Source organism: Falco peregrinus, chromosome 2 (assembly GCF_023634155.1).
Source record: "Falco peregrinus isolate bFalPer1 chromosome 2, bFalPer1.pri, whole genome shotgun sequence".
Taxonomy (NCBI): domain Eukaryota; kingdom Metazoa; phylum Chordata; class Aves; order Falconiformes; family Falconidae; genus Falco; species Falco peregrinus.
In genome coordinates this window covers 48,627,164-48,654,784 of record NC_073722.1, presented here as the reverse complement: position 1 = coordinate 48,654,784, position 27,621 = coordinate 48,627,164, and the positions used below count along the sequence as shown (strand labels likewise).

General features: G+C 42.6%; 2 protein-coding genes across 2 annotated transcripts; both read left to right on the top strand.

Annotated features, from left to right (window-relative positions):
* The first annotated feature begins 6,797 nt into the window (after window positions 1-6,797).
* Window positions 6,798-7,843, top strand: LOC101911729 (C-C motif chemokine 4-like). Its single transcript, XM_005229808.4, has 3 exons — window positions 6,798-7,077; window positions 7,299-7,407; window positions 7,588-7,843. Exons 1-3 carry the CDS (start codon window positions 6,813-6,815, stop codon window positions 7,679-7,681), a joined length of 468 nt encoding a protein of 155 aa, XP_005229865.2. The 5' UTR covers window positions 6,798-6,812; the 3' UTR covers window positions 7,682-7,843.
* Window positions 7,844-14,552: 6,709 nt separating this feature from the next.
* On the top strand, window positions 14,553-27,153 carry LRPAP1 (LDL receptor related protein associated protein 1). The gene is made up of 8 exons (XM_005229809.4): window positions 14,553-14,771; window positions 19,803-19,947; window positions 20,341-20,465; window positions 21,849-21,969; window positions 22,900-23,058; window positions 23,586-23,668; window positions 25,951-26,127; window positions 26,431-27,153. Exons 1-8 carry the CDS (start codon window positions 14,592-14,594, stop codon window positions 26,494-26,496), a joined length of 1,056 nt encoding a protein of 351 aa, XP_005229866.1. The 5' UTR covers window positions 14,553-14,591; the 3' UTR covers window positions 26,497-27,153.
* Window positions 27,154-27,621: the final 468 nt, after the last annotated feature.

The following is a 27,621-nucleotide window of genomic DNA, read 5'->3' as shown; positions in this document are numbered from 1 at the left end:
GTAAACAAGGAACAACATAGCCAAAGTTAGATGGGAAGAGGAAGAAGAAACAAGAGATGCAGAGAAGCAAGAGACAGAAATGAATCAAGGCAGCAGCTCAGCCAAACATGAACACACATGTACATGCTTAATACTCAAGACCTCCTGCTGTCACATCTCACAGTGACAATTAGCAGTCTAGAAGCCATCAGGATCACTGTACTACACTTCTGTAGGAGAAACAGGGATCAAGTTAAACTGCAACAGTACTTTTAAGGACTCCTTAACTAAATTCCTGACAAAAAAAGGACACATTTACTCTGACAGAAAACTGATGTAAAGGAGCATGACTGTCAGGTTTGTTTCTACACTGCACTGCTGAATTCCAGAAAAGATCATTCAGGAGGAACAGAGTTACAAAGAATTATTTGTAATAGTTTCATGAGAGAAAATACACCACTTAAATACATGGTATTCAAAGACATGGCAGTTGATGTTTTCCAGAATCTTTTTTGTTATTTCATATTCTGTTTCTTTAAACTGCTTTTGCATTTTTTATTGAAGTAGACCCAACCATGAGTTGCACTGATGAGCTTCACGTCAGAAAGGAGCTGCACTTCACTGGCAGGTGAGATACCTGTTAGCAATTTGTTTATTTATTTTAGATTCTTTGATCTACTCATAATTGACAGCCTAAATTCTATTTAAAAATTACCTATATGTTTAATATTAAAAAAGCAAGTAGTCCCACAACAGTTAAGTCCATGCTGGTACCAAGATAATAAAACAAAGATGTTCTCTGGGACTCTAAGTGCTTGAGAAATCATCTCTTATTTCAAATTTTGAACTTACTCAGTACCTAAACTCTGTCTCATTGGAAAAGGTCAAGATTCCAGCTACAAAATCCTTATTATCCCCTCCACACTTACGAAGAAAGAAAGAGTCTATAAAAACATGTGTTGGGAATTGGATAAAAAGGAAAGGTGGATTCACCACTGCAGCCAGAAGTCATCTACAGCTGTAGCCAGGAGCACTAAAACAAACAGCCAAGAATGCCAGTGAGTACTTGTTCTGATTTTGGCTGGGATAGAGTTAATTTTCTGCTTAGTAGCTGGTGCAGTGCTGTGTTTTGTTTTTGTGTGAGAACAATGTCTATAGCACACCTATGTTTTCAGTTGTTGCTGGGTAATGCTTATACTAAGTCAAGGACTTTTCAGTTAGCGAGAGGCCAGGAGGGCACAAGAAACTGGAAGGGGACACAGCCAGGACAGGTGACCCAAACTAGCCAAAGAGATATTCCACACCATGGGACATCATGCTGAAAATATAAACTTGGGGCGTTGGGTGGGATCTGCAGATCATTGCTCCAGGCCTGGCTGGGCATCGGTCAGTGGGTGGTGAGCAGTTGTATTGTGCATCACTTGTTTTCTTTTTTCCTTTCCTTTGGATTTTATTCTTTCCCCCTCTTTTTCATTATAGCTATTATTGTTATTATTGTTCTTGCATTTTTTGTTCTATTTCAATTATTAAAATGTTCTTATCTCAACCCTCAAGTTTTACATTCCTTTCCAATTCTCCTCCCCATCCTTCTGGGTGAGGGGGGAGTGGCTGAGTGGCTGTGTGGCACTTAATTACCAACTAGGGTTAAACTATGACAGTATTTTGTTTCTCTCCAGAACAAGTCAACGTTCACTTTAATAAGCCACAAAGACAATCTCTAGAAGGGCAAAATTCATAAGCTGGTTTTCATACACCTGTCTTTAGCATCAGCTCTAAACAGTTTAGCTAAGGAAGTGATTTCAGGAAGATAATGGCAATAGAAAGCTGTTGCCACTTACAAGAATTAACTACTCTAGAGACATGTTTTGCAATAATATTATACCAACACTTGCTTTATTCTTTCACTAAAATTAAGTGCATAGAAGAAAGGATCCACTTTATGAGAATATGTATTTAAAAATAAATTCCAAGGTGGTTAGTTCTCTTTGACGTTCCAGTAATTCACATTAAGGATGTAAGTAAGAAGTTAATGTAATAACAAACATTTCCTCAATTCATCTTTTCAGCATATTATGCAATTCATTTTCTTCAGTTTGACATTATTTAACTTCCTGCTTGAATGCACACAAATAAATTCAAGGAAAATAAAGATACTATTTCAGAAAAAAGAAAACGGTTACCTAGCTTAACTGAATTTAAATGGACAAAATTATTTTAAAAAAAAACCACAAAATGGTTTCATCCACACTACAACAGAGTAGTTTTCCTACAATTCAGACTTGAAACAAAGCAGACCTAAAACTTCTCATGCTAGAAAATGACACATTATCTGGGTTTGCTTGGATAGGGTACTGAGAGTCACCCATGCAGAGAATCACCGAGAAGATGCTGTGAGGAAGACTGCCCCTCTGAGCTAAAAACGGAGTTGGCACGGAGAAGGAAGGTTTACGATGATGTCTTAGACACAGCTGTAAGCCTGTGGGCCGTTTGAGGAATGAGTGTATGAAGTGCTTTTATGACAGCTGCAACTTTCCATCACAGTGAGCTATCGCAGACTCCTTAAGGGTATCAGAGGAATCCAGGTCCTGTTAGCCCTCCTGAAGTAGCCGAAACCTGACGTCTAAAAGCTGACTCTGACCTTGGTCTGAGATTTACAGAACAGCACACAGTGAAGGAAAAGACCTAATCTCTTGACAAAAAGGCTTGTGTCTTTGATGAGAGATTTCTGCTCAGTTAGTCCAGATACATATCTCTGCTGTTTTGTCCTGGAAAACCTAAAGCACACTTGACTAAATGCTCTTTAATTTAAGGCGAATTAGAGTATATGGAAATATATACCTCTGTGAAAATGGATGTACAAGATCCAGAAGGATGCTTTCTCTTCTGTTACTAAAAGAAATGAAAAGAAGAAATACAATCCCTCCATGTTTACAAAACCATACTGAGAGGCAGACACCAGACAGAGATCAGGCTGTAGCTAACTGCTGTGATATGTACCACGGGAAGCTTTGGTTTGCTGACACCATTAAAATGGGATAGGCAGATGCTTTCAAGGCAGTTTTGCCTTCTCATCACTTTTCTTATACTTCTTTGGGACCATATCTTGTAATATAGGAAGACTATATACTCTCTTGCAGAACAAAACAGATGATTTTAACCCATGGATGGAGGATCTCCAGTTATCTTGGATCAACCTTGGCTAAACACTACTAACACACAAACCACGAGAAAAAGTAAAGATGTTCAGGAGAGTGAAATCTAGAGTGATTAAGACCAAAACAGTATTATTTACCTGCTGTCAAAAACAGGCAACATATTGGGACTGATGTTGGTATGCAAAGGCACTGTGGTATCTCAGGAGAAGCTACAGGCAAACCTTGACTATTTGGAGACTCATTTATATATTCTACTTTTATTCCATAATATTTAATTATCACAAAGTTGTGAGGTTGTTTTAAGGCCAACTGCTTAAAAAAAATTACCCTAAAATCCAGAAAATGCAAGGCTTCATACATGTGAGCAAAACTGTACAGAAAACTTTAACTGGGGGAAATTTTGAATTAGATGGTAGATAGCTTATTTTTCTTGCTTGCTACTACATTCTTTATGAAGGGCATTATACTACTGCATCTATTCCAAATGGACATTTTGGAAGACAAAGTTAGTCTTTGATTGAGTACCTGTACAAGAGATCTGTTTTTATATGGCTAATTTACTAAAGCACTAAATAGTGCTGAGATCTAGATTTATCTTCTAAATGAGGAAAACCACAGTTACAGCACAGATAAAATGGTGCCTGATAAGTAATCTTAATCAAGAAATTCAGAATTCACAATTGCCTCTCATTCTCAGAACATTCATTGGTTTTTGTAATGCATCTTTCTGAATAGGACTACAACTATAATACACAGTATAGCCAAGAGGCTACTATTGCTTTTATAGTTTGGATACACTTGTCCAATTCAGATAAGCACAAATAAAATCTATTTATTATATTATCTCAATGAAGATAAAAGGTCAAAGGGCAGCTTCTATCTTGACTAAAAGGGAGCACAACCTCAAAAGCAGCCTACAAAAAAAACCCCAAAACCCCAGATAATGTAGTTTCAAAAGTTATTTGCCTTCCCTACATAAAATTATTTAAATTAGAACTAAAAGACAAGTGTACATGTACCTTTTACCAGGACAGACAAGAAAGGTTGTGTTTAAGGAGATGGTTAGCAGTGGTTAACAATTGGTGTTAGGTTAAAGAGAAATAGTAGGGCGTAATTTGTTGCCCAGTATGCTGCTGAATGGTCTCAGCAGAGACAAGGGTATATTATATTAAAGCAATTAAATCAGTTTCAGAACAGGAATGGGTCACCTAGCTCAGGCTTCAGCTTGTGTTATTACCTAGATAAAGATTTAGGAAAATACGAGTTTATGATTTGCATATACTGTTGGGATACTGCAGACTTACAAAAGCAAGGATAAAATCAGGGCTTGCAGATATTAATAGTTATTTCCATTTTTTGATCTTTGTAGTGGTCTCAAGATTATGCTTAAGGTTCTGTTAAACACGTGTAAGACATTTCCATGTTTTTAAATATAGAGAAGCTGGCAGAAAGTTAGCAGAATTCAAGTTACTCAGACCACAACAGGATGGAATGGAGCATTGACCGTAAAATATACTAATGGAGTATCTTTTCAAATGGGTCCAGGTTTGTCATAATACAAGTTAGGACTTTCTTAGAGTATATATTATACTTTAGGAAATCACACATCGGAAATTTCATTTCAATGGTGGATTATGCATATCTGCAAAGCTGAAGAAGTGATGAGGGATAATGGATATGTTTAGTTTGTATTTAAGGCTACAGCCTTTTTACAGGTTAAGTTTAAGGACAGCAGAAGGAACAAAGTGAACTGGGAGAGCAGAACTTACATTATTTGTGGATCTTCTAACCATCAGAAAGGAGAGAAGGAGGGATAAAAAGAGCTGATAATTATATTCAAATCTGATAGAAGTATGAATCATGTATTTCAGGCTTGTGCTAGAAGTTCAGCTCTGGGGCCCCCAGCAGAAGACATGGACCTTCTTGAATAAGTCCAAAGGAGGGCCACAAAGATCATCAGGGGGATGGAACACCTCCCCAGTGAGATCAGGCCAAGATAGTTGGGGTTGTTCAGCCTGGAGAAGGCTCCAGGTAGACATAGCAGCCTTCCAGTATGTAAAGGGGGCCTTCAGGAAAGATGGGAAGGGACTCTTTACCAGGAAGTATAGTGACAGGACGTGGGGTAACAATTAAAGCTGGAAGAGGGTAGATTTAGAGCAGATTTTAAGAAGAAATTCCTTACTCTGAGGATGGTGAGAAACTGGAACAGGTTGCCCAGAGAAGATGTGGATGTCCTCTCCTTGGACACATTCAAGGCCAGGTTGGATGGGGCTTTGAGCAACCTGATCTAGTGGAAGGTGTCCCTGCCCATGATGGGGATGGGGGTGGGGATGTGGAGCTGGATGATCTTCAAGGACCCTTCCAACCCAAATCATTCTAGGATTGGATGATTCTGTGACTGGACTCCATTGCCTTGCTGCAGAGATGGAGCAGTGGTCCCAGGCTGCAGCCTGGCCTGACACCTTCTCTGTCACTAGGGTGAACAGAGGATTTACACTTCTCTGTCTAAGCATTTTCATTTTAGCTGTGGTCTGCAGCCTTGTGGCAGTCAGGTTGTTGCAATTATTGCTTGCTCACTTCTTTCCAAGCAGGATAACTTCACCCAGTGTAGGCTCTCTTTACTGGCTTAGCCCCAAAAAAGCACATACACCAGTGTCAGGTAGGAGATGGGGCATTAGCAGTTAACAGCTGGAGAGAGGAGATGCTTCTGCTGGCACCCACTGAGCCAGCTCATTGCAGCCTTGCAGATGAAACCTCAAGCAGAACACAGCATGACTGAAAAAGGGGAAGCATTTGCAGTCACAGAGGGTAATTCCCAAACACCCTCACCAGTGCACGCTCAGAAAGCAAGCTGGAAAACTTGCTACTTCCTCCTTTTTTTTTTCCCTTTCTCTGGCCTTGCCCTGATTTTCCTCAGGGCTCTAGTTATGGAGCTTCATGCCCGAGCCTGGCTCTTGGCTGGTGGGGTCATCACACCAGCGGCAGAGCTGCTGTCACAGCTGCTTGGGCTATGGCCAGTCCCTACCAGGTGCCCAAATGGAATCTGAAAGTTGCAGCCCTGTGTCCGGCACTTCCTCTTCTGTGGTTTTCTTGCCTTCTCCAGCTCAGCAAAACTGGGTGATCCTGACATAATCTCCCTGGTATGATGCACTCGTTGAGGTTGAAAAAGACCCTTGAGATCATAGTGTCCAACCATTAACCTAACACTACCAAGTCCACCACTAAACCATGTCCCTAAGTGCCACATATTTTAAATACCTCCACATCTTTTAAATACCTCCAGGGTTGGTGACTCCACCACCTCCCTGGGCAGCCTGCTCCAGCGCTTGACAATCCTTTCAGTGAAGATTTTTTTCTAATATCCAATGTAAACCTCCTCTAAATGGCACAACTTGAGGCCATTTCTTCTCGTCTTAGCACTTGTTACCTGGGGAAAAAAGAGACCAAGATCCACCTTGCTACAACCTCCTTTCAGGTAGTTGTAGAGAGTGATTAGGTCTCCCCTGAGCCTCATTTTCTCCAGGCTAAACAACTGCAGTTTCCTCAGCCGGTCCTCACAAGACCTCTTCTGTCTTGAATCTGAAAGTTACAGCCCTGTGGCTGCTGCTTCCCTTTCTACAGTTCCCTTGCTTTCTCCAGCTCTGAAAAATTGGGCAATCCTGCCGTAACTTCCCCAGTATGATGCACTCATTTTCTTTCCTTGAAACCTTGGACCCATCCAGCAGCCAGGGGATAAAAGGAAGGCAGCAGCAGCAGGGGCCAAGCATTGTGCAGGAGAGCCCTGCAGCCACCCCAGCTCCAGCTCCACTCGTGGTTCCCTCAGCCTGCAGCATCATGAAGGTCCTCGCAGCCACCCTGGCTGCTCTGCTCCTTGTGGCCATCTGCTCCTTGGCTGAGGCCCATCCTCATGACTCTGGCATTGCTGCATCTACCCAGAAGCCAGGTTTGCGGTCCCCCTCCAAGACAGAGCCCCGTCCCCACTGATGGGACCCTCATGTCCATGGGAAGGGCTGGGAGTGAGTGGTCATCACCAGTGCTGGGACTCAGTCTCAGAGATGGAAGCTTCCAGGGGGTGTCCCTGAGGGATACAGCACAGGTGACAGCAAATCCCCTGGGAGCCCAAGGCAGAGCCTTTCCTACAGCAGGGGGTCTCTGTCCCCACAGACACCAACCCCACTGCCTGCTGCTTCTCCTACACGTCTCGTCGGGTCTCACGCAGGTTCATCAGCTCCATCTACAGGACCAGCAGCATATGCAGCCAGCCAGCGGTGGTGTGAGTACCCAGCACTGACGGGGGTCAGGGTGCAACAGCCCCAGCAGCACCCCAGTGTGTCCAAGGGTGGTTGGGAAGGGGAAGGGAACACAGCCAGCAACACCCAGGGCACTGCCAGCGAGACCCAGCACAGGCATTCCACCGCCCCGGCCAAGCGACCTGATGTTTTTTTCCTGGCAGTCTGGTCACCAAGAAGGGGAAGGAGATGTGTGCAGACGCCAAGGCATCCTGGGTGCAGGAGCTTATGAAGCACTTCGAGTCACTGGAGTACTGACCCTTCCCTGCTGCTGCCCCAATGCAGCAGGCTTGGACCCCGGCACCAGATGCCCAACAGAGTGCTTGAGTTGCATACTTCTTCAACAGGAAAATTGATTCTAATTGACATACATTTTTTAAACTAAATTTTGTTTCCTAATAAAGTGAAAATACAAAAGCACTTTTAAAGGTATCAGTATGCCTGTTAATGAGGAGTCAGGAGTTTTGATGCCTAAATAGAGTGTTTGGACCCTTTGGCTGTCTCTGAAGTCCCTGCTGGAGCCATGATTAGACAGAAGGGACCCACAGGGACCCCCTTCCCCTCCCCCTGCCTTGGTTTGACTGCTGTCACCCAGGCAGGGTGGCCTCTGCCCTATGACAGCTCCCACGGTGCTTCCCCTTCCCCAGCCCTGGCTCAGCTCCTGTCCCCCAGTATAACCCAGAAATCCCCATGGGGTGATATCAGCATCTCACCCAGGGGTTGCCTGTTTCTCAGGGCTCTCCCTGCACAGCATGTGCAGAGCCAAGTCACAAGCACTCCAAGTGAGGCAGCCCCCTGGGCATCTGCCACTAGCTCAGTGACGTGTTTGCCCGAAACACTGCAGGATCAGGTTGATCCTCGACTGCACCAATGTCCCCACGCCCAGCCATATCCTTCACGGCAGCCCCTTGCAGTGATGGAGCTGAGAATCCAGCACTGTGGGGGTGCCACAGCCCCACACACACTACCCCACACTGCTGCTGGAGGAGCAGGCAGGACCCTCCTGTGTGCCTCCCCCCCTCCCACCAAAACAAAGCATCAGGTCCCCAAGGATGAAGGTGAACTGAGGAGGTGAATGACAGACTCCTGAATGCTGATCAGAAGACCATTTATTAATCCAAAACCCATGCTTTTATATCCTAAGGCACCATACTAAAATATCATTGGTTAATCAATACTGTTCACACACGTCTTAGCTATATTTCATTGGTTAATTGCTAAGATACAAACACACTGAACTTCTTGCACTTTTTTTCTCTCTTCCTTCTTATCTCTGTGTGTTTCATGTTCTCAGCCAGCCACCGACGCTGCACCCTGCATCTGCTTCAGCCTTGCTTCATACCCCGTTTCTCTTCTGGGCGTTCAGCCAACTTTATCTTACTTTCTGTGCATTCAGCCTTCAAGGTCCTTCACAGGCATCGTGGCCTCCAGCACTTGCCATAAAGCTCTCTACAGTGAACGAAGAGGATCCCCTCAGGCACCTGCCAGAGGGGATTTTGCCAGATGCCCAGCTGCACAAGAGGCCCCCACACTGTGGGAAGGTGCTCTGGCCTCTCCCCCATCCCGCTCCCAGTGTTACCCGCACTGGCACCCTAGCACAGTGCTGGGGGTGACAGTGCTGCCATCCTCCAGCAGTGTGCAGGCTGTGCCAGCAGGCTGACTGCAACCCAAAGTCAGGGGACAGTTGTGCTGGCATGACAGGTTCTGCATCCATGAGAACCGCTTGGTGAGTCACTGGGGCTTGACACTCCCCAGTCCCCAGCCCCATACCCACCAACAGCCCCTGACACACACCTTCTTTTCCCCTCTTGCAGTACCAAGCCAGTGGGCTGTGCCAGAGAGGGGACAATGAAGAAGGCTTCTACAGCTTTCTCTTCCCTGACATCTCACTGAAGCTGAAGCAGGTGGCATGGAGGCCAAGGGAAGCAGGTGGCATGGAGGCCAAGGGAAATACATCCCCACCATGGTTCCCATGCCCTGTGTCTGGAACTGCACAGGCCAGCAACCTCACAGGAATGTCCTGGCAGCTGGTTGCAAGTAGCCCACCAGATCCTCATTTATCCAACAAGGCCCATTTCTGCAGAAATTGGGGATTTTGAGACGGTACATGGCTTTATCAGTGGTCTAGTGTTACCAGCCAGGCAGCCCACCAGCTGGGCAAGGGCGAACTGTGTTCCCCAGGGGTGTGCGGTACTGACACCGGCTGGCTCTGCGCCATCCCCAGGGGTGCTACATTTAATGGCTGTGGGATGACTCAGTCAGCATCTGGGGCCAGTGATGCACCCAAAATTTCCACTTCCCCTGTGGCGTGAGTGATGCTGCATCTCCCAGTTTTTTGGGGAGTTCAAGTGAGTGCAGCCACCCCACAGAGCGAGAGCCAGGGCTAGGGCGGAGGGCTGTGACTGAGCTGTCACCTCTGTGCCACAGAAACTGGAACAGGTTGCCCAGAGAAGATGTGGATGTCCTCTCCTTGGACGCATTCAAGGCCAGGTTGGATGAGGCTTTGAGCAACCTGATCTAGTGGAAGGTGTCCCTGCCCATGATGGGGATGGGGGTGGGGATGTGGAGCTAGATGATCTTCAAGGACCCTTCCAACCCAAATCATTCTAGGATTGGATGATTCTGTGATAGGCTCTCTTTACTGGCTTAGCCCCAAAAAAGCACATACACCAGTGTCAGGGAGGAGATGGGGCATTAGCAGTTAACAGCTGGAGGGAGGAGATGCTTCTGCTGGCACCCACTGAGAGGGGAGGAAGGAGCAGAGAATGCATGCTCTGGGTGAGGAGAGGTAAGAAGAAGGCAGCAGAGGGACAGGTATGAAGAGTACGCTGGTCTGAGATGGTAAAAGACCTTGTTGCAACTGGCTATTTTGGAGAGGGCTGCAACAATTGGTGCCCTGTGTGAGGGCCTTCAGATTATGAGTGTAATTATTATGGGTGTGATGAGGGGTGACAGTGATTATGGCTGTGCTGGGGGATGTTTGAAATTTTGAGCGGTGATGGCAGCACCCAATGAAGTAGAGACAGGCAGGAATAGTCTGCGATCCAGATCACGTTGAGATAGGTGGGAAGAGCCTGGGGGTCTGGATCAGACGCTGGTAAAGGTGAGCTCTTGGGATCAAAGAGAAGGAAGCCTGACTGCTGTGGGGTTAAGAGACTGAGGGTAACGGGTGATAGCAGCAGACTACATGGCCAGACGTGGCAGCAGCCCACAGTGGCAGTGAGTTCGGCCAGACAGCAGTGATGGCTGTGCTGGGGGAAGGCACGGGAGCAGCATGGTGCCGCAGGCGGCTCCTGCTGTGGCTGCTGCTCGGCCTGGTGGTATTCTTGCCAGTGTTTATGTGCTCGTTGAAGGTGTCTCCAGTTGTAGAAGAAATGAGCAACCACAAGGATGTTGTGAAGCTTGTTGGCACACAGAGTAATGTATTAGCGCTGTATTCTAGATCTGCTGCTGCTAAAAGCTCACTCAGGTTACTGTCCAGTGTGACCCAAGAGGTGAAAGGACAAGGCACTATAAGTTAATCAAAACCGCCTTCTGAAGAAATCAAAATCCCAGACGATAAGAAGAAAGGTGATCAACCTGTAGAAGCTGAAAAGCCCAAGATAAAAGTGAAGAAGGAATTCAGGGACAAGTTGTCCAGACTGTATGAAAAGTCTATTTGTAAAAAGTTTGTGATGGCTGGTAAAAAGGTGAAAGGTAGAAAGGTTAGCCCACTGCCTGTAGAACTTTTTTTTTTTTTTATAGATGGGATGAGGGATGTCATTGGAAAGAGGTGATGGGTTTGGTGGGAATTTTACCAATGCTTAAGAAAACCATCATTACAGAGGGGACAGAGGATCATATAAATAAGCTTTTACGTTTCACCTTGTCAGTCTTACATGGATGGAACAAAAAATATGCAATGGTGCTGTTCTCTGTTAAAATTTAGTTTGGCCAGGAGTGGAGCATGGGATAAGTCCTAAAACTTCTGGGGCCCGTGTTACTACACAGAGATATCTGTGGTATCCGAGAGGGGAGGGAAAGGCACCCTGGGAAACATCTAACACATGGTTTTCCAGCCAGGACAGATTTTGGGCTAAGGTTACTGTTTGCAAAAGGTTTACAGACATCACTTCGGTATACCCTCAGCAGGGTCCTGGGGAGGCCAAGTGAGGGATAATTGGACAAAGCCAGCAGCACTCCTGCAAACCCACCACACCTACCCTATCTGCCCTGCATTTTTGCTGGCTGAGCTCAGCCTGCAGACCATATCTCTAAGGTGGAAGATTGAGATGAGAAAGGCCACAACCGCTGTCATTTCCAGACCTCTGCAACAGAGTATTTGAAACACTGGACAGTTTCTATCACTCTCAAAAAAAAAAAAAAATGTTAGATGTATCTAGAATATGTGAAGGCACAAATTCAATGTGAACTGTTTTTGGTAAAACTGAAACCAGAAGCAGCTGGTCCAGCTGTCATACTGACTCTTAAAGGAGAAGATCTGCTGATCTTCTCCTTTAACACACTGTACTCAGAAGAATGTAATTTAAATCACATTCAAGCCCTAGAACGTAAGCTTCCAAGTCCTCCTCTCCTTCATTCTAACAGAAGCCCTGCACTGTTCTGTAAGTGCCATTGGACTTTCCGCTTTCTTTTAACTAAGACTTTCTCTGATCTCTTCACTGCTTTGCAATGTCATCCTCATTCCAAATCTCTCTAATTTTGTTTTTCAAGTGAGCAGAGGGCAGAAGACAGACTTCTGAATGTGGTCTACATTATGTTTTGTTAGAATTTCTTTTTCTTTAAGATAATAAAGAACAAATACACAAAAAGCAATGGTCCATCAACTCAGCTACAGCCCTCTGGAACAATGCAAACAATAGAGTCTGCAATAGCTTAACAGTTCCACTGGTTATATCAGTTTTGGCACAGTATCAGGGATTCAGATGAACTGCTTTTCAGTTCTGCTAGGAAAAAATTAAGGGAGAATTTGACCACAAGTGCACAGGAAAGGGAAACAATGGACCTGATTTTTCATTACCTCACACTGCATGTTTCTTATTTACACTATGGTGCACCCTGTGATGAGTTTGGCCTCATCAACAACAACGTAAATCCAAAGTCTCTCCACTGAATTCCATAGAATTATTTCGGCTTTTTACTTGTGAGGATTAAGCACTTGGGCCAGGACACACAAAACAAGACCAAGTGTGGTCATGTGACACAGACATAAAGGCACTGGAGAACAAGATCCAACAAGCCAGCATAAGCACTAATGGTGCCGCATCCCTTACCTATTAAAATTTTCTCAGTGTTGCTCAAAAACTCAAGCAAATAAATGCATAAAGCTGTGCACAACTATGCTCAGTGCCACAGTGGGAACCTGTAAGAGTTTATATAGCATACAGGCTGAACTCATTTGTAGAGCCAGAAAACTCAATCAATAGTTCAAATGACAGACAAGACGAAACCATCGTTCCATGTTCCAAAATGATTAAACACTATGTATATACACTATAATAATGAGACTAAAAGAAGCTCTAGATCCTAAAATTGATGTGAACAGCTCTGCAAGATTTGGGTAAGGTTTATGGGCTGCTTTTCCCATCATCATTTCACTATACTTCAATGTATACTTCAACGCTTACTTCAGCTGCTCTTCAGTGCAGTACATACTGCAATACTTTTGCCTGCTTCTCCAACTTAAGACTGATAGCAACGGCTTCTAGGTTCATGTGACTGATAATCTCTGTATTGACTTAGGAAAATGCAGAAAAAAGACAAAATGTTTATAGTGCTTACAAGGCAAAAATGAGAGCCCAGTAAAAATCCTCCTCACGGCACTATTTTCAGAAATCTCATTCTAGTTTAGGCAGTTTATTTGTTTTCATAGGACTGATTTATAATGCATGAAAGCTTGGTGTTGACAGTACTACAGAGATAAACTTTAATTTTCTCAAGGTCATACATGAGATCTGAGCTGAATTTATGAAGTAAACTTTTGCTTCCCCCAGCTAGACTCAGGCAAGCAAGCCTAGCACTAACCTTGCTAAACAAACTCAACACAGAAGTTCCCAACTATGCCAAAGACTCTGTACTACATAAGCTCTGCAGTGTGCAGAAGAGGATTCATCAAGAAGACAAGAGAAGGAACAGCTTTCTTCACCACCTTCCCCTCAGAAACACCCATATGGAGTGTGCTCTCCATACCCTGCACTTCTTTCATAGCAGCATTCAATTTTAGTGGATTTTTTCAAAACTGGGGAGGATATATCCAACCCTAGATTAAATATTGAGCATTTTCACAGCATCGTGATTTTTTTTTTCTTAATACAGCTTGACTTAATCCCCTCCAAAGATTTCCCATTGCCTACTGCACTTCTTGGCTGCCTACCTGAGGAGGAAGCACTGTGAGAGGAGGTCAGTGCCATGCAGGACAGGGCACTCCTGCCCAGGAGCTGTGCTCTCAGCACACACCACCAGCCTCAGTGCTGTTCCCCCAGCTCACTCCTCAGTAACAACCCACTCTACTCATTATTACATTTCTCACAATCCTTCCTCTCCCCACATCATCAACCCCTATGTGCTGTCCTGGGCAGAGGTGCCCTCCACTACCACCTCCAAGGGAGGGCAGAGTCCTTCTTCCCCTCATAGCAAGTACTGGGGAACTGGTCCCCATTCTGGCCTTCCAGCCCTCCTGAGCTGCCTTTTCTTCTGTATACTTTTCAACATTTTACTAATATGTGAAAACTTTGTTCTGTCGAAGGGGTGGTGTTCAAACCCATCATGTCTCCCTTTCCTCGTACAGCTAATGGCAGCATCTCACTGAGGGGCACGCATGGTGCAGGAGAGCATTTTGTGTAGTTAAGACAGACCAAAAAAAAAAAAAAAAAAAAAAGTCACTGCCACATTGGGCATATTTTCACATTTTGTGAAGCAAACACAGAAGAATGACACGAGGCCGCTTAAAGAGGAACAGCCCAAACCTAAATCTCTTACGCTACCCATACCCCAAAGCAGACACTGGATTTTCAACCTAAACTGGATTTTCAGCCTGTTTTTCTACACAGACGCCCCTTTCCCTCACTGAGGAGGGCGCGGAGCCCGCGCCCCAGTGGCCGCCCGCCGGAGGCTGAGGGCGGGAAGCCGTACGGCATCTCGGGACTCGTAGTTCCCCGCCCGGCGCGACATGGCGGCGGCGCAGGCTCTGGCGGCTGTCGGTGCCGCGCTCCTCCTTGCTGCTAGCGTCCAGGCCAGCAAATATTCTCGAGAGGCCAACGAGGGGTTGGCGGCCGCCGGCGCCAAGCGGCGAGAGGCCGGGGAGTTCCGGGTGGTGAGGCTGAATCAGGTCTGGGAGAAGGCGCAGCGGGTGAGTGAGGCGGCGTGGGAGGGATCGGCGGCGGCGCCTTAGTGGTGGTGCTCTGGCTGAGCTCTGCGGGGGACCCAGGGTCGGGCTTGGCCGCTTCGGACACTCCTTCCCTGTCAGCAGCCTCAGGAGATGGGGTGCGGCGGGAGAAGCGGCGCGGGCAACGGTTGGAGCGGTGGACTCGTGTGTGAGGAGAAACCGAGGCTGTCCGGCCCGGCGTCGTCTCGACAGGCCCCGGCTTGGTGTTGGGTCTCCGGGCTGCCGTGGCTTTTGTTTGGTGTTCAGGCCTGGCTGCCCCTGACGGGCAGCTCAGAGCAGGAGCCACACCACCTTGCTCCATGGGTGCTGTCCCAGGCGACTGGGAATAGTGGTGCTGTGTAAGGCCTTCTCTCTGGAGGTATCTTCTTCCTCTCTCCAGCTATATGTATCTGTGTCATGGGCAGTGTTACTCTTGCCATACAGGCCCAGGAAGTGGAAGAGAGTGTTGTCCCTCTGGTACCAGGGAGGAGCCGAGACTGGCTCCTGCACTTGCTGGTTCAGTGCTTTAGCACTTTTGTTAAGGGGTGATGCTCTCATCTGTCAGAACGCAGTGGCCTTAATTCCTACTTTGTACAGGACAGGAGTTCACTGTACAGGAGAGTAAAAAACCCTGCACCTTTGTGGTTATGTCACTTTAATTTTTATCAAGTGATACAGTCACGTGTGGAAGGACCAGCAAATGGGTATCATCATTGCCAGATGAGAGCCTTAATTTTGACAGTGATACTTGAGTTTCTCTCATTCTGAGCTAAAAAAATATTTAATTAAAGTGAAAATACAGTAAAAATATTTAATTACAGTGGAAATATTTAACTACAGCTAAGCAGAACAGCACCAACAGGAGCGAAGGAGCACACCCGTATTATCCCCTGAAGATTGTCAAACTCTGTTAGGGTCATGGCTGGCAAAGGTTCAGTTCTTTCAGGCAAAGGAATGTAGTTAATATTAATTCTGAATTTTCTGTATCCTGGACCCAGCCTGAACTATTGAGTTAGAGGCAGGACAGCCTGATGTTCAGTCAAAATACAGAAGCCCTGCCATAATGCTGCCTTCCAGTGTGCCAGAAAAAGGTATCAAAAATACTCCTTCCCTCAATGGGAGAAGGATGGGGTGAAGGATAGGGCAGTTTGTGATAATGAGACTCCAGCTGTGAACTGACAGCTGAAGAATAAACAACATGAAGACTAGAAACAAACTATAATAGTAGTATTGTCAGTTTGCTCTTATTTTTCCAATTACCTCTTTTTTAATTTTCATACCTGGATCTTCTGGAATTCAAATTTGAGATGCTTTACGTCATCTACATTAAGACGCTAAAATGTAAAATGATATTAACTCTGTTAGAGTGAAGAGCTAAGCTTTAGTAAATTCTATATGTGTGAGCCAGATTTTAGAGACACAACACCTACTTGAACTGAATTTGCCACCATCTAAATTTCACTTTTGAGTACAATCAACACTCAGCCTGTGTTTCAGAAAGTGATTTTTCAGTATGTCTGGGCAAGGTCTGAAATAAGAGGACAACTATGCCTGTATGTTAGACCTGCTTTGAGATACTTGTGTGTGCCAGTGCTGGACTCTCTTCCCTTCATTTTGGTAGTGGTGGACATAGGACTGAAAATAAGGAACCTCTTTGTTTTGATGTAAAAGATGGGTATTGCAATTCAGCATTTCAACACACAGTTGAATGAGCAGTCCTTCAGAAAGCCCCAAAACATTACCAAGCGGGAACCAGAAGCTGACAAGCCAGAATTATTTCCTGTTTCCTGAGGTAGGGAGGATTTGATCTTTCTCCAGTATCTCTTTTCAGAGGTATATGTTTTATATAAAAACTTTAAAGAGTTATTTTAGTAGAAGAGTTCTTAGTCAGACCCTAATTCTGTAGTTAATTGAACCAGTGACAAATATTATGTAGGTTTCACAATGTGTGTGGTTACACCTACTAGTCTCTAACAATCCATTGTGCTGGGGTTGTTGCCATTGGCATGGTTCTAGCATCACTTGTTATCAGGGCTTCCTGGCCATCCCAAAGCAGCAGTGGACTCCAGGATCTAGGGCATGTTACACCTTAAAAATTTGTAGTAAAGAGCCCTTTCCTCTCAGAAGCATGGTTGTAGGTAATGATATTGCAGGTAATGATTGTAGCAAGGCAAAGAGCAGATGATGAATTGTTGTACTGTTTCACAGCTTTCCAGCACTTATTCCCAGAATTGCCAGGTACCTGACTTGGGTGTTAATGTCCAGGCAGCATAAGGAATAAGGAATGAGCCTAAGGCACTTGGTGCTTTCTTATTTAATCATTAAACAGCTTTTCACCTCTGCTTCTTGTTAAGTTATTCAGACATAGGACTAATGTTAGTAAAGCGATGTGCAGTCTTACCTGTTGACATTTTTTACCTGGTGTCATTCAGGGTCCTACATGAGATGGCCTTGAAGGAAGCAGTTCTTGAACTATATGCTTTAAATTAGCCTATGTATTTGTTTCAGTGCTATATAAATGGGACAGACAAGGGGCTTCCAACAGGTTTCAAATGATTTATAATGTTTAAAAGGACAGTTACTTGAGTTTCATATTAAATTGTAAGAATCATAAACAAATTATTGGAATTGGGAGAAATTAACCTTTTCTTTTTTTCCCTTAAGCAACAATGGGCTTAATATAGTTCCTTAGGTTTTATTAAGAGTTTAAAATGTTTGATTGATGATGGGTTGTCTCCAGACTCTGTGTTTAGAAGTTCTGATATTCTTCTCTGGAACTTTCAGAAAACACAAAACTGTATATGTTTATGAGATTGCAGTAACTGCAGAGAGTGTCTAATGTAAACTGCATTATGTAAACTACTTTATACAGTAGCACGTCTCTGATGATAAAGTCATACATTCAACAGATTGTATTTTCCTGGTTTTGCAGTACTTGGAAGCTGAATTAATTGTTACCTAAGTTATTGCTGGTGATTTTTTTTCCTGGGTTTGCTCAGCCTAAATACATCTTAAGTCATGGTATTTGAATGCTGACATTAGAGTACAGAATTACTGAGATGATCAGTCATTTCCTTCACAATTTATAGGAAACTTTTCACTCAGTGTTCCTCCTGAAGCATCACAGTGCAATTCTTGACAAGTAAAGCATTGTTACTCAGTGCCACTGCAGCAATGACACACTGGCTGTCCAGGCCATCCTGCTTCAGAAAAGCAAATAAGTACATGATTAAGTTTTTTTGACTATAGGGCATACTAAAAATCATAAAGTGTCTCCTTCTAAGTGCTTCCCTTTTATCAAGCAGTTCCCCAAAAGCAGATGGTAAAGAAGAAAACGGGGATGCTCCTTTGCTTTAATATTAAAGGGATCAGAAGTTTTAAAACGTTCTATAAATTTTATATTTACCTGTGATTCTAACTACTCCAGATTTTATAGTAAATCATTTCAGTGAGCCAAGTGGAAGTTACAGGAAAAAAATCTTAGCTTAAAAATTAAAATTATTATATTCAGTAGCACAAGACTAACTATCAGGACAGCCTAAGCTGAAAGCAGAAAAATAATGTGCATAGGTTCCTGAAATCCTGTCAATAGGAATTTAGGGTATTCGCTCAAAATAGTGACATTTTTCCTAGTTACTTTCAGATAACCTGCTGACATTCAAATGAATGGCTGAATCTTTTCAGTATCATTCTGATGTTTAAAAATAATACTGAGTTCTGAGTCCATGTTTATTAAACATACTACTTCCTCACTAACAATTAGATTTTTTATAATCTGTAATCTGATTTTAATGACAAAAAAAGACTCCCCCCCCAGTAAATAAGCCTATCCTAGGACAGATGAGCCTGGGTGGTTCAGAGCTGGAGATGAGCTCCCAGGAGCTGGCTGCTCAGTGGTCAGAGGTAGAAGGACTCAGGCAGCTCAGGCAGAACTGTACTGGAAGTCACACTGCTCATGTTTTTTGATCTTCTCTCTTTGGGCTTTTGCTTACCTCGCCTTTTTGTTATTAATATGCATGCACACACACACAAAAGAAGTTGTGAAGCACTGATATGGTTTGTTACATATCTTTGTTTTAAAGTGAATAACTAAAGTGTCTAAAATGTAGAAGTTCAGCCTCAACTTACAGCAGTGCTGCTTAGCCAGCTGCTTATTAGTCATTGTCTCTTCCTGTTTTCTCTATATTTCACGAAATTTCAAGTTGACCTACCATTCATTTAATTATTTCTTTTTTTCCACAGCTTCAACCTCAGTATCTTACCTTTTTGTTCTGTTATGTGAGTCAGGAATACCTCTAGGTTTTGTATATTTTTAATGCACATCAACCATGTTAAGAAGTGACCTTAGAAAATTTTGCACTTTGATCATAGTAAATGAAGTGGCTCTCTGACCTGTAAGGCCATCCTCAGTGTCCTGGTAGTCTGCAAAACCATACTGACAAAGTTTACTGACATGCTCTAACTGTATGCTTGAAGGTGGTCTGCAGGAAAGCACATATGGTGGCAATGGTGTATTGTTTCAGAAATTTGGTTATTATTGCCTTCTGTGAATTAATGAAACTGAATTGTTTCAATCATTTTTTTTTTTACATTCTTTGTTATCGGTACTGGACATTTTAAAGGTAGAATAATTTTTAGAAGGTGGTCTCATTAAACATGGGGGGAAATCCCGTTTGAACGTTACTTAAAGGAATACTAAAGACAGACACAAATTTTTAACCCTTAGGTAGTTTCACTGTTGTCCAAGTAGCTGAAGAGCTGAGAGAGAAGGCTACGTGATCACTGTGTGTTAACAGTAGTACGCTGGGTACGTAGTCACATTCATAGGCAAGAGATGTTATGTATGCAGTGGCTTATACCTTAAGGCCCTTAAAGTCAGATAGATAAGTAGCATTAGAGTAAAAGAAAAAAATGCGGTGCTATGCTGTCTACACATTTATACTGACTTCTGAGGTAAGACTGCAGCAAGAGGTGACTCCACATAACTAAATACAAACCTTTCTCTGTTCTTGTTAGCTTCATCTCTCTGCTGTGAAACTGGCAGAGTTGCACAGTGATCTAAAAATACAAGAAAAGGATGAGCTAAGCTGGAAAAAATTGAAGGCTGAAGGGCTAGATGAAGATGGAGAGAAAGAAGCCAAACTCAGACGCAACTTAAACGGTAAAGTGTATCTTTGAAAGAAGCCAAACTTAGATGCAACTTGAATGGTAAGGTATACCTTTGCAGAAGTTTAAACTTTGCCTCAGGTGCATACATAATTAAGACACTTGTGTTTGTGTTTGAACCATTAAATAGCAGGTTGTCTTTCCGGACACTGAGCACACCCAAGTTCTTTGGAGGTCAGTAGGGAGCTGCAGAAGGCTAACAGATTCCTTTGCCCCTGATGTTTTCAGAAAAGATCATTAAACTTGGGACCTCTGTGTCTTAAACTGTGAAGTTTTTCCACTGTGAGCTGCAAAATCCTCCTCTGCAAGTCAAGGATGCGGCCAGTGTCTCACCTTCCATACATCCATAGTTAGTTCTAACGTTTCTGTATCTTCTATTCCCTTGCAGTCATTATGACTAAATATGGAATGAATGGAAAAAAGGACTCTCAACTAGCTGATACCAACTACATTAAAGATGGTACAGAAAGCGATACACTAGATGATCCAAGATTGGAAAAATTATGGAGCAAGGTGTGTAAGGTTTCTGGGAACTGGAGCATAGGAAATCAGTGTTTCTTCATTGAACTATTGTCTGTGTCTTCTGAGAGCCCACAGACTTGGAATTAAATAGCTTTACTAATCTGCTTTTAAGTACTGGCCAAACTGCTGTGGTCTGTGGCTCACATCTTTGTGCTCTAAGGGCGTCCCACCTGCATCCAGGTCACCAGGTGTGGTAAGTTGTCTTTGCCAGAGAAAACACCTGTATCAGTCTGCATGGGGGGTAAGATCCTGGGTCCACTGAGGACAAACAGAGTTTTCCCTTAAATTTCACTGAATCATGGTTTCCCTTTGTGTGACTGTTAGAGTGTGTGGTAGTATACCTGTGGTGTTTTTCCTGGTTTTATTGTTTCTGGACTTTTTTAAAAAGATGCATTTAAAATAGAATCATTTCATAGACTGTTTAAAAGTGAAATGTATAGTGGGAGGTGTTAAATAAGGACTTTCCCAACCTGTTATTCAAGTGAAAATTTCCAGGACTTGCATTAATGCATAAAAAATAGAAAGTGTTATGTCAGTCTGGGCAGTTAAAACTAACGAAGTCATAGTCTTCAAAAATTAAATAAGTGAAGTTTTAAGAAACAAGTAGTCAGGTACAAGAAAGGAATTCTTACACCAGTCTAGTATGGTGGTAGTAAAGCAGAGAAAAAGGTTTGCTGAGTTTTAAAATGTTACTGTAACTAGATACAGCTTTGTCAAGGGACATGATGTCATGTGCTTTGAGGAACAGTAAAGTGCGTTAGATAGAAAATTCGCTAAGCAAAAAAAAAAAAGGGTTGGGGCTGAATAGGTGTTCAAAAACATTCATTTTTGATCATGCATTGCAGCAAGTAAGTTATTTTTGTGGCTAGTGACCTAGCTGTGTGACCAGTGCTTCCCTAATTGCTAAGAAGTAGTCTAGTGAGGAACAATTCACTGCAGAACAAATGCACAGTAGTGATGAAATCTTCACTTGCCAGTAAGATTAAGTAAAGACTGTCCTTAGTATCAGGCTGCATCCCTCATGCAAACAAGTCACCTTACAGTAACATGTGGACCTCCAAGACGCTTATTTCTGTATTAAATTGTTTCCCATGGAATAGAAATGACAGACGCTTTTCATTTGGTAGTCCATAGCAGGTCTGGCTTTGCAAGTCTGAAGTAAACTTCCTTTTGGCATGATTAAAGCCACCATATCTGTCAGTGTCTAAATCCTGACCTCAAACTAGTATAAAGGGATTTAAAACAAAAGATCTTAGGGAAGAGCTGGACTTAATGATTTTCTAAATGTGCTGGAAAGTGGGAAGAAGTTTCAGCAGTTGAGTGCACGTAAAAGCACTTGGCCTGGAAAGCATAGTGAGCTCATGTTTCTTTCAGGCCAAGAACTCTGGGAAGTTCTCTGACGACGAGTTGGATAAGCTTTGGCGAGAATTTAAGCATCACAAGGAAAAGATTCGTGAATACAATATTCTGCTGGAGACCGTGAGCAGAACAGAAGGTGCCTGAACATTTCTCTGATATTTTGACATCAGTACAACTCTTCTCTGCCCGTTGCTTCCATTGTTTCCAAGTTTCTTTGAAACTCTTGAAGTCTGACATTGCTGTTAGAACTGCTTGCAGATTCTGACATTTCCAGATACTTGCTGGGTTCGATTCTGCAGTAGCTGCCAAAAATCTTGCCAGCTAATAAAAATCTTGCCATTTCAGTTTTCTGGTTCTGCCTGCATTTCAAGCAGGGAGGATACCACCAGATTAGCAGTGATGGCTATAGTAGTTTACTGGAAATTATACAGCAAGCTTAGATCCACTGCTGCAAAATGTGGTCCTAAAGTCTGCAGAACATGCATGGTTTACTTTACCAGCTGGGAGCACAAGAGGATATACTTGATTATCTTAGGCACCTAGCCTCAGGTGTATTAAAGCATCGAGGATCTGAATCCAGCTAGCTGTACTAATCCTAGCTAAAATTGTTAGAGCAAAAGCATTCTAAAGCTTATAGGCAGTTTTATGTTTGCATTGTAGAGTCTAAGCTGGAAGCTGCTGGAATTTATTTCAACATCAGATGCCCTGTTTGGTTCATAAAATGCCCAGGGAAGAGGGCACCGGACTCATCAGCCATCCCTATCCCATTTCCTTGGGATATTGCTAACCTAGGAAAATAAGAACATTTCCGTACTAAAATCTTGGCTGGTGGCCAACAGGACTTAAAAGGCATTTCTGCAGTATCGCCCTCCAGAGCACTGCAGGGCACTGGTCTTAATATTGATGTGCAAAAGGAATTACTGCTTCTTAAAGTGTGTTGTTGATGCTTTATTTACACTCAGCTCAAATGCTATGAACTTAGCATCTTTTATTCACCTCAGATTTGAGGAGCTTTTGAACGATCAGGATTTGACCCACAATTAATAACACTTTTCTTCTTCGACAGATATCCACAAAAATGTTATCAACCCATCTGAAGAGAACCTGGTGAAAGAGGAAATCTTGCACAACAAACACAGAGAACTCAAAGACAAGCTAAGAAGCATCAATCAGGGGTTTGAGCGTTTGCGTAAAGTCAGTCACCAGGGATATGACACAAACAGTGGTATGACACAGTTTTTTATGTATATTTGGAATTAATTTAATTTTTTGAAATCAAAAATCAGTGGGCAAGTTGTAAGATGTAGTCACAGTATCACAGTACATGGTGTGACCACAGTGGGCTGAAGAGATACAACCAGCCTGTTCTATCTAGAAGCAAACACTAGAAGCCTAGTAAAAGGATAGGGACAACCTCTAAAGAATATAGTTCTGTCTTTCATGCCCATATGAGAAGGAATGTTAAACCTTCAGCCCCAGGAGGGCAGGTAAGAGACAACATGCAGGGTTGCCAATGCCAATACTCAGTTCTTAGGGGCTTACTGCTTTTTCAAAAATACTTGCTGCAGCAATAATGTAGTTTTACATTAGGTACTTGGATTTTTCTCCTTTTTCATTTAAATAGACCTATTAGTAATGTGGTGCTGAATATGTTTGTGTGTGTGTATGTAAGAAAGCATAGTCATCTTTCATAGAAGCTGGGCATAAAAGCATTGTGTCCAGATTTTCATTTAGTGGTATGTGTTTTTTCAGAATTCGAAGAACCGAGAGTGATTGATTTGTGGGACATGGCCAAATCAGCCAATTTCACTGAGAAAGAACTTGAATCTTTTCGGGTAAGTAGAATTCCAGTTAGATATCTTACAGAAAAATATTTTCCCGCATAAAGAAATACTCGATGTTACTCTGAGTGCAGCCACTTCTGTATTGCCCCTAAGACATCATAAAAAAGTCGTGCTTCTTTCTTAATATTTCATATATATAAACATGTATGTAACCAGTCACATGCATGGTTCTGTTATTATAAGCAATATGACAATTCTGATTCCCATCAAAGCAAGTGTTGCATATTTTAAATCTTTGGAAGATCAAACAAACTGCTTGTTTGATTGCAGTGCACCAGGTTTCCCTCTCTTACCTGACGTCTTAATGTAATTCTTTGAGAAGCAGTGTACTCCATATACCCAAGAATTTCCCTCTCATGCCCACCTCTTGCACTGCTAACTATATTGGAGCGGTGTTGAACTGACCCGAAAGTACCATGATAAAGGCCACTTTTCAGTGAAATACAGAAATTAATTCCTGTGGGGTTCATACTGGTTTTGTTTAGTTCAAATTGCATTGAGAAAATGTGTTTTTTTTCATCTGACTCTGCCTGTTTATCAGGATAGATTTTGATTGATAGGCTGGAGAAATAACTTTTCAGGGCTTCTTCATGGAGATGCATGTACTTATGATGTCTTATGCTCCAGGACATGGCTAGGGACACCTTGAGCTTCTTTTCTGGATAAGTTAATGAGAGAGTTTTAAACTGCCTGGGACAGGGATTGAAATCTGTCTTAGGTATCAAAGATCCATCTTTCATCTTGTAACTCGCATGCAGCCCAGTTCTCTTACGAAGTAAACGTTTTAATTACACTGATTTCAGTGGCCCTGCTTTTAAGGCTGTCAGAGGAAAGCCTGCTTGAAGTCAGCAACAAGGCTTCTGCTGACCTCAGTGGGACATTTTAATCAGGATTGTACAGTTGCTTGAGAGGTAATTTGGCCTTCATATCTGCCGCAGTGAAAAAGAAAGACCCAATTCCATAAGCAAGAACATGTATCTGCTTACTAATTTTTCTGGTTTAGTAGAAATCTTCATTCATACAAACTCTCTTCACCAGACCAAATCTGTCTTGTTCTGTGGATGTTGGGACATCCTAACAAAAGTAAGACAGTAAGAATCACAGTGAAACATCTGCCTATTTATAAAGTCCATTAAAGCAGAATTAAAGAATTAATGTGCCGATTCCATTCAGCCTTGCTTGAGTAGCTGAAGTTGTGTCTTCTCCTGACTAGACACAGTACCAGCCTTCTTAAGGGTTTCATAATGAAAGATGCAAGTGCTGCTCTGCTGGTACATCATCTGAGATTTATCAGAGCAGTAAAACCCCAGACTGAGGTCCTGAAGGGAGTATGTAAAACAGACTGGAGTGTTCTACAGCAAAAGGAAACTATTTTGTCAGAAATGCTGAGAAAAAAACTCCTTAAAAAACTGAAGATTATCTATTAGGATGATGGATTTTTATTTTTTTTAATTGTTTTGAGAGGAATTTTGTCAGCCACCAGGATTGATACCAGTGACCAAAGCTAAGTGGGCTCTGTCAAACAGGGATTTCACTGTAGGGTTTGTCTGAGATTTTCTCAGTAATGTAATGCGTAGAACTGCTGCCATAAGTGGCATAACACTTTGAACTCTTCCCATACTTTTCACAGAGGACATGTCCCAAGGCACAAACTGAATTTACTGCCTCAAAGCAGCAAAACAAGCATACTTCGGTGGGCAGAGACATTACGTACTCTTTGCTCCCCCTTGCAGCATACCAGGTTGTCTGAGAATCTCTCTGATAGATCCCTGAAACACCATTGTTAGTCTGGCCACTGTCTTTGGGGCAAACTAAGAGGGCTTTGAGTTTGTTAATTAATTCATCCTATTTCTAACTCATCATAACAGATGCAAAGCCAGAAAACATTTAAGTCTGAGCAGAAAATAGCAGATTCAGGACCTGATTTTGAGAAGAGGCTTCTCTTAAAAATTGTCTCCCTCTGTCCCCCCCGTCCCCTACTCTGATGTATAAACTTTTACTTGGTATTCACTGCCGTCATCTCCTAGCACCTCATAGCCATCAGGAGTCTCATTTTGAGCACTCTGCAGTGGGATGTTTTCAGCACCTGCCTTCAAAATTGGTGTCTGGGTGGTGATGATAATGTATTGTCCAGACATTCTTAAGAAGCAGGGAACTGAAAAAGCCTTTTGTGCTTGACTTTGTAAAATAGCATTAGGGATGTCTTGGCAAGAAAAGAGAGACGAAGCCTTGGAAAGAAAGTCCTGTGAAGCTGTGTGTGTTTGCTGTCTTAGGAGGAGCTGAAACACTTTGAAGCAAAAATTGAAAAACACCATCATTATCAGAAACAATTAGAGATTTCACACGAGAAGCTGAAGCATGTAGAAGGAACTGGAGACAAGGATCATCTGAACAGAAACAAAGAGAAATACGCCATGCTGGAAGAAAAGACAAAAGAACTAGGATATAAGGTCTGTATAGATCCAGTGTACATACATGTTGAAAGTTTAACTCAGTAGTAGAGGGTATTATCCAATGCTGATTTTTCATGCAAGTCGAATGACTTCCAAAGCGGGCTTAAGGCACCCCTGTGCTCCGTGTTAGTTCAGGATATGCATAATTGTGTTTTATAGACCTAATTCTAAAATGCCTGAAATCTCCCTGGTCTATGCTCTTCCTGTTGTCACATGTACTGATGGCAAAAACTGAATATATGATATTGACAATTTACTGTCTTACTAAAATTTGTGTGATGTGTTTTGTTTTTCTGTTAGGTAAAGAAACACTTGCAAGACTTATCCAGTAGAATCTCTCAAGGCCTTCAACACAACGAATTGTAAAAAATTGTTCTCCTACATGGAATCGGTCTATTAACACAAAACAGATGACGCGTTTTTTGAACAGAATTTACCAAGGAGTCCTTCTGAAATAGTAAGGATTGAACAGAGTTGTCCTGTAAGAGAATTTTTTTTTGGTCCACTTAATTTCCAGTTTTGTATTTGCACTATCAAATGATTAGATTAGATTTATATGATCCAAGATATGCAATTTAAATTATAATCTCACATCTGAATGAAGTAACAGCCTTTGAAATAAGCAGTCATGTCAAAAGGAAAAATACGGGAACTCTCAAAGGATTCCTGCTAGTAAAAAAAACACTAATAGTCAGGAAAGGTATTTGATCAATGAAAGCAAACACTGAGGTACAGGAAGTTAAAACAGAGGCCAGAAAAGTCTTTTATTTCAATGTCTGGCCTATTATATTTCCTACTGAAGGTAATTAAAATACTTCTACTGACTGAGCAGAGGCTCAGAGCTGCATATGAATTGTCCATGTCAGAAGAGGAGGAAGAGGAAGGAAGAAACAAGTATTGAGGTCAAGTCACACAATTTAGTTACAGACTAACACATCTGAAGTTACTGAATGCATGTGTACAATTACCTTGTTCATGGTTGCTTGGTTTTGTTACACTTAGTCATTAAAAAAATCAAAACGATACTGGTGAGGCTTCTTTTTCTTCCCTCTCATTTACTGAGAAGTAACCAGACCTGTTTTTTAAGCGTGTTGCTTATTCCTTTAAACTAAAGTTGACTCACACATCAGTTTTTAAGACAGGAGGGGTAGTTTTGCACCACAGGAATATGTTTCTATGTTCTGAATAGACAAAAGGCTTTCTAAAGCAGCTTCTCTTGAAGTACATATTCCAGTACAGTCTTTAGCAAAGAGTATTATTACTGTCCTGTTTGAGACCAGATTTTTCTGTTGGGCACCAGAACTTTGGCAAACATTAGCCACCTGGGTTGAAATTTTCTATAATAATAATACTGACCCTTTGTTTCTAAGGAGTTTTTCACATGAAACTGTTCCAGGAATAATGTTAAGGCAAAGGCCTGGTGTAGGTAAATCATTAACAGCTGCTTGGTTAAGAAGCTCTGTCACATACTGCAGCACTGTAGTGTGCTGC